Source organism: Strix aluco, chromosome 7, assembly GCF_031877795.1.
Source record: "Strix aluco isolate bStrAlu1 chromosome 7, bStrAlu1.hap1, whole genome shotgun sequence".
In the NCBI taxonomy this organism is placed as follows: domain Eukaryota; kingdom Metazoa; phylum Chordata; class Aves; order Strigiformes; family Strigidae; genus Strix; species Strix aluco.
This window is the reverse complement of record NC_133937.1, coordinates 36,292,046-36,305,928: the sequence shown is the minus strand read 5'-3', so window position 1 is coordinate 36,305,928 and position 13,883 is coordinate 36,292,046. Positions and strand designations below refer to the sequence as shown.

The following is a 13,883-nucleotide window of genomic DNA, read 5'->3' as shown; positions in this document are numbered from 1 at the left end:
AATGTTTAAAGCCATTTGATAGCAATGTGACAATTTTGTGTATGTAATTGTAAAGCGTGAGTATGCTATATTAAGTTGTGCATATTTTTCCTGTGATTATTTCACTTTATGTTAAATATAAGAAAATAAACTTTAATACTTAATTTCATACATTCAATTTAATGAACTAAAAAAATACTGTCAGTTTATGGCAAGTCTTCAAGAGAAAGATATGGGATCCACATGATTGAAGCACTTTTTTTTTCCTTCTCACAGCTGCCAAAATAAACTCCTTTTGAGATAGACCTAAGTCAACATAGTTGGTGTGTCTCTAATGAAGCATTCCTCTTGAGGCCTCTACTTGGGTTTTATCTTTTTGTCATAGTTTTTTTTAATCTCTCTTTCCAAGTTTAACACTAGAGTCTCCTTAAGAATTTCTGCTGCAGATTTAAAGTAAACAAGTTCCATTTCAGTAATCATACGATTTTCATTCCCCAGACCTTTGTTTTTTGAAGTAAAAAACCAATGTGTATTACATTTTTTCCTGTGCCATACTAGATATTTTTTAAGTTCTTGAAAAAGTTGGCTAAAATTGAGAAGCTAATATTCATCAAATGTACAAGCTTAACTCTTCTTTCTTAATGTCTTCCACTCAAACCTTCTCAAACTGTGCTACTTTTTTTTTTTTTTTTTTTAGGATTCTTGAGTAGCTTCATTATGGTCAAGATGGATACTAGCTTTCAGTTTCAGAAGTATATCTGTGCGGTATCATGTTTAATTTGGTTATTCACAACCGGATTTTAATGGCAATTTCCAGTAAAAGTTAGCTGGCTTTATATATTTTATTTAAAATCAAAAAATCATGTTTTCTACTGTAAAATTTTTGAACATACAGCTGTTTTAAATTCATAGGAGGTCTCAGTCTCTTAATGTGTACAAATATACCTTGAAGTAGAAACATTCTTTGGAATTTCAGTCTTGTGTTGATGTCACTATTCAGCCAGTTTAGTCTCACTGATACTAAATATTAGTAAATGAGAGAGAGAAAATGGCAATATTTGAAGCTATGCAATGTTTTAATATTCTTGGTGGCAGTCTGTGGAATTCCAGCCAGGAATGTACAGTAGAGTTTTCCTCTAAGTACCATCCCATATCAGCGTCTCTTATTTTTGTATGCCAAACACAAAGTTTATGTAGCAACATTGAAAGCTAAGCTTAGTTTCCCTAGTCTTATTTTAATAAAATACCATTGTGTACAGCACAGATTAACAGATATAAAAAAGAATTTTAAGAAAAGGAACCTTGGAAAATACAAAAAGGCAAAATAGATATATCAATAGTTGGATGATGTAAAAGCACTTAGAAAACATGCTTAAAAAGTGACCCTAATTTTATGTAAGCTTTTTTGAGTAGCTGCATACTTGTAATACATACTTTGTCTCTGAGTTTCAAGAGTTGTCTTCAGACTTGTCTGTCATTTGGATATTATTATTTCAGCTTTGGATAAACAGGCAGCCAACTTAGGGCAGTTCAGAATCCATAAACTTGCTGTTTCTGTCATCAGAAATCTGGAACCAGAGTACAAAATAGGGTAAATAATTTGCCTTATTGGTCTTGAATGGACCATTTTGTAATGTTTTGTACTATTGTCTCTACAGTGTGAAACACCATATACATGGCAAATTCAGCCTAGTAGCATTCACTGAAATCTAAGAACAGCAAATGTAAGACTTGTGTGTATGTATGTATCCATCCATCCTTCTTACTCAGAAAAAAAAATGAGTGAGAACAGATATGGGGTGGGAATAAGCACAGATATTTAATGGCTTGTGTCCAAGTTCAGAAATGTTACTGTACACCAGACACCCACTGGCTTGAGTAAATCTCAAAATGCAAAGAATATGAACATAAAAGACTGACAATTGTCCCCCTGCAAAAGTTATCTTTAAATTATCTTTTTATAAGTATTCATTGAAGTGTGTATCTATCTAGTCATCAAGGAGATGTTAAAAGTATAGTTTTTATGATGCAATTCCTGAATATACAGGGTTTTTTTCCTCTTTTATGCAAGCCTAATCACTGACTTATTCCAGATATAGTGGCTTTAAGATGGTGACTTCAGATAGAGTGGCTTTAGTTGCTTAGAACAAGCAATGGAAAACTCTCCCTTACTGGTCTTTATAAATGAAAAAGAACAAACTTTTGGCAAGAAGTCTTGGAGGGGGAAGAGCAACGCTTGAAAGTGGTTAACAGAGTATGCCCAGAGCTGTGTATTATCTTTAGCTCTGGACCATTGCATCCCAAGTTGATAAAACAGAGTTGATAAACACCCGCCGTGCACACATCACTTCTGCAGCAGCTCTCCACGACAGCGAAGTGAAAGTCTCTTGAGCATACTAATTACTGTTAAGTTTCAAATTTGAAACCAGAATTATCTCGTTGATTAATATGGTGGTGTTAGAGAGGAGAATGGGATCTGTGCGAGTATGGTCATGGATATCCGTTATCTCAAGCAGCACTTTGTTGGCTTCATGGATCTTGCTGATGGCATATTTGTATATTAATGTGCAGCAGTTCATTGCTTGGATCTTGTGACATAAACATCCTCAGCCTCCCTTAGCATGTTATACTTGGTGAGTGGAGGGAAAGATAATATTGCATATAAAAGGAGGATAAAGAGCTGGACAGAATTGGAGACTAAAGGGGAAAAAAAAACCAAAACAAAACCCTGTCCCAAATTTTCCCTTTTTTCCTCAGTGGAAAGCAATTTTTTCTCTAGCAGTCCATAAGCCTTTTCAGACACCTGCTTGCCATTTTCAAGTATCAAAAGCAAGCTAGAAAGTGTTAAATATTTCAGATTATTTTCATGAAAGAGGACAAGGTGAAAGCAGCTATTTGGAGTGTATACTGAGTTATGAAGATAGTGGACTCCAAACAATTCAGGAGATTCCTAGAAATAGCATGTGTGGGGAAAACAAAGAAATGATAATACTTTATGAAAGTATTTTGGGGGAGAAGGGGAAGTATTTATTTGTAAGTGCTTCTGTGCAGACCACTATAGGCAAATAAAATGCTGAGATTTACCTTAAGTCTGAGTGAAATTTAACACAAATTTAATTTAATTCCATTTTTGTGGTGGGTTAAGAGCGTGTTGACAGTTAATGACCAAATAATGGCATGATAGTTGTTGGATATTGAACATGAATCTTGGCTGTGTTCCTTTTATTCGTGATCTTAACCTGTTTTACACTTACTCAAGATATTTTATTTACCTGAGGGACACTATGAAAACCTTCTGAAACACTAAAAATTTTTTATATTTAGTGAAGAACAGCTAAGTATGAATATGTAGTCAATATTTGTTTCCTACTAGTTGTAAGTCAACTACCATAACTATTTGCTCCTTGGAAACAGTTAGCATTAGTTACTTCCCTTAATAGTTTAAATTGAATTGGGAAATAAACAGAAAAGAGGTGAAAGTTGGCAAATTATACCGTTGCTTTAGCCAGTCAGTTTAAAGATTGTTGGGCACATTTAAAAAGAAAATAGCAAAAAAAGTAATGCCATGACAAATTAACTGACCTAAGTAAGTGTTGGTATACTTCTGTTGCAAATACAACTTCAAATGATGTTTACATTTCACTTATGGGAAACCAAACAATACAGGAGAAGGTGGGTATTTGCTCTGAGTTTCTGTGTTTGAGATGCATTGGAAAGTGCGTCCCCGGCTGGTCTGTAAAATTTCCGTTACGCAGGTTTTGTGCCTATGATGATGTAACTGAAAGAATGAGAATCAGCACAGCTTTTTGAAGAGGAAGGAGTAGCACTTCATATACTTCTCTAAAGTAATTTGAGTTCTATGAGCTACAAAATGAATTTTGGTTATTATTCAGAACATCTTTTAAGGATTACAATGCATTATTCTTTAATAAAACAGAAAGGTGGTTAAGCTCTCAAGAATGCAGCTCTGGGGTCCTAAAAATATTGATAGTGTAATTAATTCAAAGTTTGTGGTTTGGATAAAATCAGCTTGTTTAATACTGGCGCTGGAGTATTAGGCAGTCTGTTTGCACATGTAACTGTGGACCCCACGGTTAATTCCAACTTGTTACTTATTTGTAGTTACCCACAGAGTGTACATTGGCTGATTTCACTCCTCTTTGGTATATACTTTCTTGTATGCTGAATACTTTTTGATGATAAATCTGAAGTCTCCAGCCACCTCTCATTGATAAATAAAGCTGCTTGCTTTATTCCATATCTGTTAATCTTATGGATTTTTTGTTTGTTTAAAAATAAAATTTTTAAAAAAGTGACTATGAGGTGGGAGTGAATTTGTGTAGGTTGTTTTGGGGTTGTTGGGTTTTTTTTGTTCTTGTTGTTGTTTTTCTTAAGTCTTTCAGGCCTTTCACAGATGGATCCCAGGTGGGTGACTGCGGACGGTTGGAAGCACAAAGGGATTCAGATGTTCAGGTCTTTGTCCCCGCTGGTGCTGGCTCACCACGCGGGCGCAGCGTGGCACGGTCCAGCCTCCGCCTGTGAAAACACGGCAGTTAGAGTTACTTGCAAAGGACTCTCCTGGGGATCGATAAAGTCTATTTCTGTTTATGTAATGAAATCAGGGAGCAAGGGTCTGCTGTAGTACTTTGCTGATGGGATTCCAGCAGGGTTGTCTTTCAATGAAAGGACTGAGTTTAATAAACCTGTAGTCTGGCGTGCTCTTTCTCGGGCAGTGCTGCCTTGCTCTAATGGATTGCTGTTGATAATTTGGGGTTACTTTGTTTACGTAGTCCAAGAGCTGCTTTTTAAGCAGCTGGCTGGAAATGGAGATGAAGGCAGTCTTAATTCACTTTTAATAAAAGATCAATGGGTTTATTGTAAAAAATAGAATACAGATGTAAACTGTACCTGATAAAAGAATTAAATGTGTGTTTAACCTTCCTATTTTGCTTTTTCAGTGCTACTGGTGCTTGACCTTCTTTGTTTTTGAGACTATTCTGTTTCTTGGTAGTTCTACATTTTAAATTTTACTTAGACTACAAAAACAAACTCTGCTGGTGTTTTTCATCTCAAGCGCTTACCAAATCCCTCAGATTTTCCAAAATATTTAAAAAGTAATCTCCAGACTAAAGTCTCATTAAAACCTTTGCCCTTCCTGTCGAACAAAAGTTCAGAGAAGTTCTGGTTCATTCTGATTTGGAAACTGTAAGACAAAAAATATCATGGTGTGAAGTATTAATTTAAGCTTGGCAGCCTCACTGTAAAATTTACTTCCAGAAGCTTCCTATTAAAATGAAGCATGTCTAATAGCATAAGGGAAAGCACCTTAAAGGCTCTTTCTTTTATATTATATAGGAGGAAAAATGCCCCAAACATTAATGAAAATAAGACATCTTGGAGGTATTTTTTATTAAACAGTCACATTTGTATTGCAAAGAGTTGACTTGGTAGAAGAAACCACATACTCAGGAATTTCTTAGCTATACTGATTCTCAGTATTGTTTTTTAATGAAGCCATTTGATAGATATCAGATAGTTATAAAGATGAAACTTTTTCTTTTGGTTTTCTTTATATCTTTATTATACCTTGTGTTCTGCTCCTTGAACAATGCAGTATGGATGTTTTCCTCCTGTGGCCCTTTCCCCCTGTTTCAAAGGAGAGAAAGCAAAATTGAAAAGAGGACAGACTGACTAGAATGGTTAAAGGTGTAGAATACCTTATATAAGAGGATGCAGTAGAGAATTTAGGTCCCTTCAGACTGATGGAGGTACCATATTTGTCCGTAAAATCATGAGTGGCATTAGTGATAAGGTGATTGTTCACTGCATTTCTGTAATAGAGGTAGCAGTGGTCATCAAACAGAACTGCAGTTTGCAGACTGAAGTAAATCAAAGCAGTTGTTTAGGATTATTGAATGGCAAAATGCATTATTCCTGAAGTTATCTGGTTGTGGAAGGATCTGTATTGCAAGCTACTGGAGGTCAAGAGAGTATTTATTGGCAGAGTAAGACTACATGCTTATAGTGTTCTTTTAGTCTTTCCTGAGCGTTTTCTATTGATGGCTGTCAGAGATTTGACTATACCATGGACATCTGGTATGACCTGCACTGGCTGTTATAACAGCTCAAAATGGGTTAATACTCTGTCTCAAGAAGGGTGTTTCTGGATGTCCATGAAAACTTTAAACAGCATTAGAAATAATGAAATTTTAGGCAAATGTATTTTTTTATTTCCAAACCCGTTACAAAATAGCACGTTTTACATCTTGCTGGATACTTCTACACAAAATGCAGATGCACAGACAGAAATATGTGCAATTGTTGTGTATTGGCAGAACGCATTTCATCAGCAGGTGGTACTGGATTTAAGAAGCTGAAACATAAGACAAGTGCTTAGGGATGGTCTGTAAGATGATAGTTTTTGTTGAAAGTCTTGTAGTCGAGTATTCCCAAGATGGTCTGGACAGCATAAACAGCGCTACCGTGCAAGAGCTTTTATATTATGAGATAAAAGAAAGCAAAATGTTTTCAGTTGTGGGTTTTTACCATAGAGTGAATTACTTCTGAAACGTATGCTAATGTAATCTGAGGCCAAAGAGAAATGATTTTCAAAAACAGTTCTTTGTGTGATAAATAGCTCTGCAGCAGTTCTCTTCAAGAGATCCCCTTTCTATTTTGGATTTATGTCGGGTGTATACTGCAAATCAGCAATATTAAGAATAAGAAGGAGCATAAATAGTTTGCTTAGAGGCAATTTTTTTAGATGATGTAATAATTTTAGAGTGAGTAATGAAGTCTGAACATTTTTCTTGAAGTACAGGTGCTTCTGTACGTGAGGCAGAATCTGGCTGAGTTCTTGGGTTCAGATTTTTTTCACAATCCAGAAATAAGGGGAGAGGGGGAAAAAAAACCCCGTGAGGTGGTTTCATAGTTGTTTATTTTCATATTGAGGTTTTAAACATTTTTAAGAAAGTAAATTGAAAGTGAGTGCTTGGGGGGGAAGGCAAAAGCACTTAGAAATTATTGCATTTGATTTAACAAATTCTGTGGATTTCTTTTTTAATTCTATCAGTATACAAACAGTGCCAGTGCTGTTCATTGGGAAACTCACCTTGGTATATCTCTGTGTTCCCACTTCCTCCATGGAATGAGTCACGGGATGTGGGTTTAACCAGTAGTGTAAATAAAATGCCTTCATGGGAGAAATATCTTATGTCTGGTATGTCTGGAAATACTTTTAGAAAGGGAGGATATTGAAGAGCATCAATGGCTTGTTTAATTTTTGCCTCTAATTACACTGTGTGTCACTGGTCAGTGATGTGTCATCACCTCAGCCTCACATATCTTCAGGGAAGTTTATTAACAAGATTCTAAATTTTGGGGAAGAAAACATCTAAAGGAAGTCACCTCAGAACTATTTATTCCTTCTTTTCCTCTCAAGTAGTGTATTTTGATGCCCAAAATAAATACTGAATCTACACTGATGGATTGGATAATCAATTTTTCCCATTACTGGTTTGCTCTGTACTAAGGAGGATCTTTTTTGTTAGAATCAAACTAGTAATGCTGCAATGCAGTTAATTTTATACATCCCATTTTATGACAGAATATGACATTACAGAAATAACTGGGAAATTTAGAATAGGGCTGCATAGTGATGGCATTCACGTGGGGGATTCACAGATGTGATATATTTCAAGATGTAGGGGCAGTATCTTCTAGGAAAACTTCAATGGCTGAGCGATCTTCACTTACCCATGCTCCTAGGAAAGATTAAATTGCCAGCTTGTATTTTCTGTGCTTAAGCTGTTTCTGCCTTCTTGGCCAGTTGAGAAAATGTCTTTAAGTCAACAAGTAATTATGTTCCTTTTATTTATTTTTTTTTTTAAAAAAAAGCCTGACTGAAAAGGCATGTTTTTTTCCCAAAGTTCTTAAATTGTTTCATCTGATTTATGGTGACTAAAAGTGTTCTTTAAGCATTACCTTCACATACCTTTCAACTATTTCTGTTTAGATGGCATAACATTTCAAAGTGGTTTATTTAATAATGTCATTTCCATTCTCTGGCTTTAGAGGATTTTCTAAGGCCTTGAGGTTTAAGCTTCTGCATGGAATTGGAGGAATATTGTTTTAATTTAATATAAAAATTTATGTTTAATTAAAAAAAAAAACCCAAACCAACAACGGTAGTTGCAAGTCAATCCTGAATGCTCTTCAAATGAGAAAATAAGAGTCATACAGACTCCTTTTGGAAAGATACATCAGGTATTTGACAAAGTTCAGCATGAAGCTTAGGTTGGTTTTTTTGTCCTCGTGTGGACAGTTATGACTTTGTTTTTATCAGAGATAATTTTTGCATTTCTTATTCAACAATTTACAGTTGGTGGGAAATATACAATAAAAAAACGTTCTACTGTAAATATTGTGAAGAGTCGAATAGTAAGAGAATGAAAAAAATTGGGAATCTCTGCAAACATTGAGAAGATGGTTCTTCTGATTTCCAAAATTGGGTGTTGCTGCATAAGGGTATGTCTAAAGGCAGAATAGCAGAGCTTGTGAATGTGACTTAAAAATACGTTTTTATCACCAGATTGTAGTCACATTAATTATCTATGTCCCTTCCCAAACATTGGTCAGCTTCATTCAAGACCACTTTGCATTGTTTCATAGTAGATGTTGGAAGAAAAATCAACTTCATAACAAGATGATCATTACCTGTTTAAAGTAATTGCTATGAAGAACTCTTAATTGCATCAACTGCAATGTGACTTATAATGCCCGGTCTTTTAACGGTTGCTTCAAGACCTGTATAATTGAGATCCTTAAACTTTTTAATTCTATTTGCTGTATGTCTGTTTCTCAAGCTGATATGTGAAATGAATTTTCAGTTTAAAAAATCTGATATTGCTACCATATGGCTCTGAATGTTGAGAGGGTATGGATTAAATGAATAATGACCTAAAGATAGATTTTTGACTTAAGTTATAGGCCGATGAATAATCTTATTTTAAATCAAATGAAGATCTGATTAGAGGAGGTTATTATTGCTGAGGTGGTGATTTTCTGTGTAGCTAAAGGGAAAATAATTATGGCTATTTAGTTTCTGGGAATGTCTGCAAAGAATATCTTCTTAATAAATCAATAAAAAATGGTAGAATTTCACTAATCATTGCCTGTAAACTATTCCAGGAAAAACTCCAGGAATTAAAAAGAAAATGTGGGTATTTAAGTAGCAATGAACAAAATGCTTCATCAGTAATGCAGTAAAAATAGCATTGTGCTTACTGTTAAGCATGGGTTTTTTTCTGTTAGATTTTTTTTTTTGTCTCCATTATTTGCTAGAATTACCAACACTTGAGACGAGCTGCTTTTGGAGGTGCTGAGTTTTTTAGTGTCAGCACCAGCTCAGTAGAACTCTAGAGGATAACGTAAATACAGAATTTCAGTAAGCAAAGCCAAAACTTTTCTAGTTCATCTTGGATACCGTAACAATGTGTTATGTTAATTTTACATTTTCTTCAAGTGCCAAGGTTAAGTTTGTATTCCTGAGGTGGTGCTGAAATTACTAAAGAACTAAGCCTGTGATTTCAGTGAAGCTGTTTCTGACTCATTTGGTGTAGATTAGATTAAAATTATTCCTCGTTCATAGGAAAATCTGGAAAGTTGTAGCCAGAGTGTTCTTGTGCAACTGATTTTTTTTTTTTCCCTTTTCTCCTTTGTAGGGTCAGTACAGGCCCTCTGACTTGTTGTGTCCAGAGACATACGTGTGGACGCCTATTGAGCAATGTCTGCCCCTGCTTGAGCACTCAAAATACTGTCGATTCAACCAGGACATGAAAGCAGGTAAGTTTGCAAGTTATGATAGGTCTATACATTGTCTGTCTTGTTTTTATAATGTATTGGTATCGTCTGCTGCTGAAGCATTATGGAAATCTTATCTGTGAAGGATAAGAAGTGTAAAATTCATAACTCCTCCAGCAGGCATTAGCAAATAGAGAGTTTTATCTTTTAAAATAAAATAAGCAATACAAATTTTAAGTACATTGTTTTACAGGCTCTATGTAGATGAAAGTTAGTACATATTGCTGCCTTTCAGATAATTATATTTGTTATTCTGTGCATGAATAAATCTGGTCAAATAATTGTTCCTCCCTTACATTCCAGTCAGATGAATGCATAAAGAAAGGACATTAAAATCAATACAGGAAAGTGAAAGGTCTGGAGAAGCTTAAAGGCATCCAGTGCTTTTGTTAAGAAACAAACAGGCAGATTTAGTTTAACAATCTGTCAGTGAATTTGAAGAATACAATGAGCAGCAGAGACACCTTAAATATCTTGAATAGATGGGACATAGATGTTTATATTCTGTAAAATAGGTACTTAGTGATTTGCCAGCATAGAATGGTCAAAAATATTACCCACCAGAAGATAATACAGTAATGCTACTGTAAAACAATGCAATCAAACTGAAAAAAACCACATGTACTTGGTTTAGCTACTGACTCAGTGGGCTGATTGCAGGCCCCAAGGGAGCTGTGGTAGAGGAGGCTTGCTGTGGTGCTTGGGTGGAAAGGAAAAACTGATTAACTTTTTTATTAATTGAAAAATTGCTGAATATCCTCCACTGAGTAACAAATGAGAAAGGTTGGCAGTGATTAAGCTCAAGAGTACGTAACACCATGGTCTGTTTTTAGCCATCAAAATACAGATTTACCTGTCTCTGAGTTTGAGTACTCTTAAACAGCCGCTTCTTTCTTTTTGCTTTTCATGGCTGTAGCTTAATACAATTTTCATTCACTAGCTGGTCAACTGTTAACTGTTGGAAGGGTAGGATGTAGATAAATGAAAGGAATCTGAAGAGAGATGACCACTTAAGCAGGATTGTGAGCTGGAAAAGCTGCTTGAGTTCCTTGCTTTCCGTCATCCTGTGCATGTTACCATTTATGCTGTGACTTGGTTTCTCAACTGGAACACTAAGGTAATAATTACAGTAACTACCGTAATGAGGTTCAAATATTTCTAGACATAGGTACCTATTAGAAAGTTTTAGGAGCAGAATTACCTTAAGTGTTCTGTGCAAATAAGGAATGTTCTTTAGGGATTGTGCTGGTAGCTGTGTGATGTGGTGGGAAAAAGTCTGAGGAGCATGCTTGGATGCTCTTTAAAAGAGTATTTATCACCATGGGAAAAGCTCAATGTGTAAGAGTTTTAAACGGGCAGCACATCATGTCTTTATCAACTAGAATCATCATTAGGTTGGTGAGAGGAAACTGGAAAAAATTACAAAGGTAGAGGAAGAAGGGAAATGGTTTTGGAGGCCAGTGGTGTTCAAGATACTCTTATTCAGAAAGAAAGGAGTGCATTCATTTAAGCCCCAAAATGACAACTAAACTACTGCCTTTGAAGGTGTTAACCCTGTATGAGCAAAGGGGCACCATCTTCTCGATTCTGTGAAATTCCTGTGGCATACCATGCATTTGGAAACTTTGGATCATTATCAGCACAGAATATCTCACTCCAGACACTACTGGAACTGTGACTTACGTCCTGTGGTTTAAGGAAATTAAAACATAGCTACATGTTGAAATGCACTGGACCTGCTGTGAGCTTATAGTTATTTGAGGTTTAAGTAGTTGCTAGCCCTAAGGAAGATATTTCTCAACAGTAAAATCAGTTTCCTTCTTTCTTCTTTACTCTCTACAATAGTGAGTAATATGAGTTTCATGAAGTTACAGTGAATTTTTTAAAAAAGGATTAAGAATGATCTGGTCTTTTTTTGCCTCTTGAATCAGCTTTCTATAACACTGCCCATAATTATGTCAGTTAAGTAGGTCATGATTTATCAGGAGTGGTATTTCTGATGTAGAAACTGAGGGCAATAACCAGATCCAGTCAACAGCTGGGAGAAATAGTGCGACTTGCATTGCTGCCTGGGGCAATAAAACAGTCACTGGAAATGGTCATCTTTTAATATTGTCTGTAATGTCAGAAAATTTCTGAAACGTCACCTCAGACTAGTTTGTTCATCATGTTTGGCAATTTTTGAACTTCCTTTCCCTCCCTTTAAAAAAATTTTACAGAATAAATTTATCAGTTGTGGGTTATGAAAATGCATTATAGAGCAGCAGCAAGTGCTACTTCAGGAGAGGGTGCTATGTGCTCTGACCTTCCAAGTCTCTGCAGTATGAAAAGGATTTCTGAGTATTCATACACATTATATTGCAGGAGTCCTTACAATAATCAGATGTAGTTTTTCTATTCTGGAAAAATAAAAAGAAAAAAGAAAAAGAGATGCTGACAAAGTAGCAAAATTTTTCTAAAGTATCAGAAAATAGGTAATTGATATTTGCAGAGGATTTTTGCCTGGTTTACATTATGTGGTTGTCCCCAGCTTGAGCATTTTCAAATGATTTTAAAATGTAGTGTTTTCTATCCCCTTCTCCTCTTAATATCTAATACTTTTGTTAACATTTGGAGAATGGAGAAGAGAGGACAGACAAACTAAACAAAGTTCTTAACTCTTTATACCACAGAGATAAGTCTAAAGAAGTGTCTAACAGTTAATAAATTAAAAAAGCAATCATAGGAACCATAATAACTTTTTATTGTTTAAGATGGCAAATCATGGGTGCCTGATGGTTGAAATAGGTCCAACTCTTTACTGCTTCTGGCCAGTGTAATGAGATTCAGCCTTACTTAACCTCAAAACACTGCAGTCATACAGAGACAACGATGAGGTCCTGTGCCAGCAAACGCTCAAATTTGATACTTAAATAAACTGCTGGTAGGCTCTTTATGTGCAGTTCCTAACATGTATTGAAAAACATCAGTTACTTCAGAAGAAAAAATTGCATAGCAACACTCAGACAGCATTCATGGATGAAAGGTCATGTTAGTCAAGTATTCTTGCTTTTATAAATTACCAGTTTTGCCTAAATTACTCATGCCTCGGAACAATTTTTCATTTTTGTTGCCTGCTCAATTTGAAAAATTCAGAAGACCTAACATGATCTTATAAATGAGAGAGGTTTATTAGGGTTCTGATGTTTTTATTATTAACCTGTGGCTGGTCATTTACTTACAAGTAAATAAGCAGCTAGTGAGGTGGGGCAGTAGTGAGAGGCTTTGGACACTGATGCATTCTGAAAATTGAGATAGTGCCAAACTTCATTTAACAGACCATTAGCTATGTCTACACAAAAGATGGATGGAGTTACGGTAAAGAAAAAAGAAGTTAGTTAAAATATTGCTGTCACTGACTTTGTCAAATATCAAAACTGATGAGCAAAATTCAGTCACATGATGGCATCTGCTGAAATATTCCTGGGCATGGTCTGTCTGTCATACTAGTTAACTTCCTCCTCTCAGAACTGGCCGTCAAGGTTTTGTTTCATTGGTACTTTCACTAACAGCTTTGCCCATGGAAGAAATGTAGTATGAAGAGAATTACAAATAATTTACTTGGTATCCTGGCAATACTTTTATCCTTCCACTTTCTATTTTTTTGAGACAAACCCAATGACATCTCTTTTTTTTTCTAACATCTTTTGAGATTTTTCGGTTTGTTGCTCCTGAGAAAAGCCTGTGAAAATCATGTCTTCATGAAGTAAGATCTTTATGAAAATCTACTTTTGGGATGTTAATTAAATTAGTGGGAAACTTCAGATCTTTCTTCCCATCAGCACTGGACTGTCAACACCTTTAGGAAGCAACTTCAGATAAAGGCAGATACAATCCCAATCTGAAGTGGTGGTTCAAAGCCTTCATAGTTTTATAGCCTCCTGACTGTGTTGAGTAATGTGGGGTGTATATTGTGCCAGCCAGGGTGAACAGGGTGCTGTTACCCAAGTGAAAAAGCTGTGCTTGATCCGAATTGCTAGGCACAGCCCTCAGCAATCCCAGTG

General features: G+C 35.6%; 1 protein-coding gene across 6 annotated transcripts in view; it reads left to right on the top strand.

Annotated features, from left to right (window-relative positions):
- ATE1 (arginyltransferase 1) overlaps positions 1-13,883 on the top strand; it is an 86,287-nt gene that overhangs the window by 52,977 nt on the left and 19,427 nt on the right. For all 6 annotated transcript variants that reach the window (XM_074831440.1, XM_074831443.1, XM_074831445.1 and 3 more), the window contains one exon: positions 9,702-9,822. In XM_074831440.1, the coding sequence (XP_074687541.1) occupies positions 9,702-9,822 (121 nt within the window). The remainder of the gene's footprint in view (positions 1-9,701; positions 9,823-13,883) is intronic.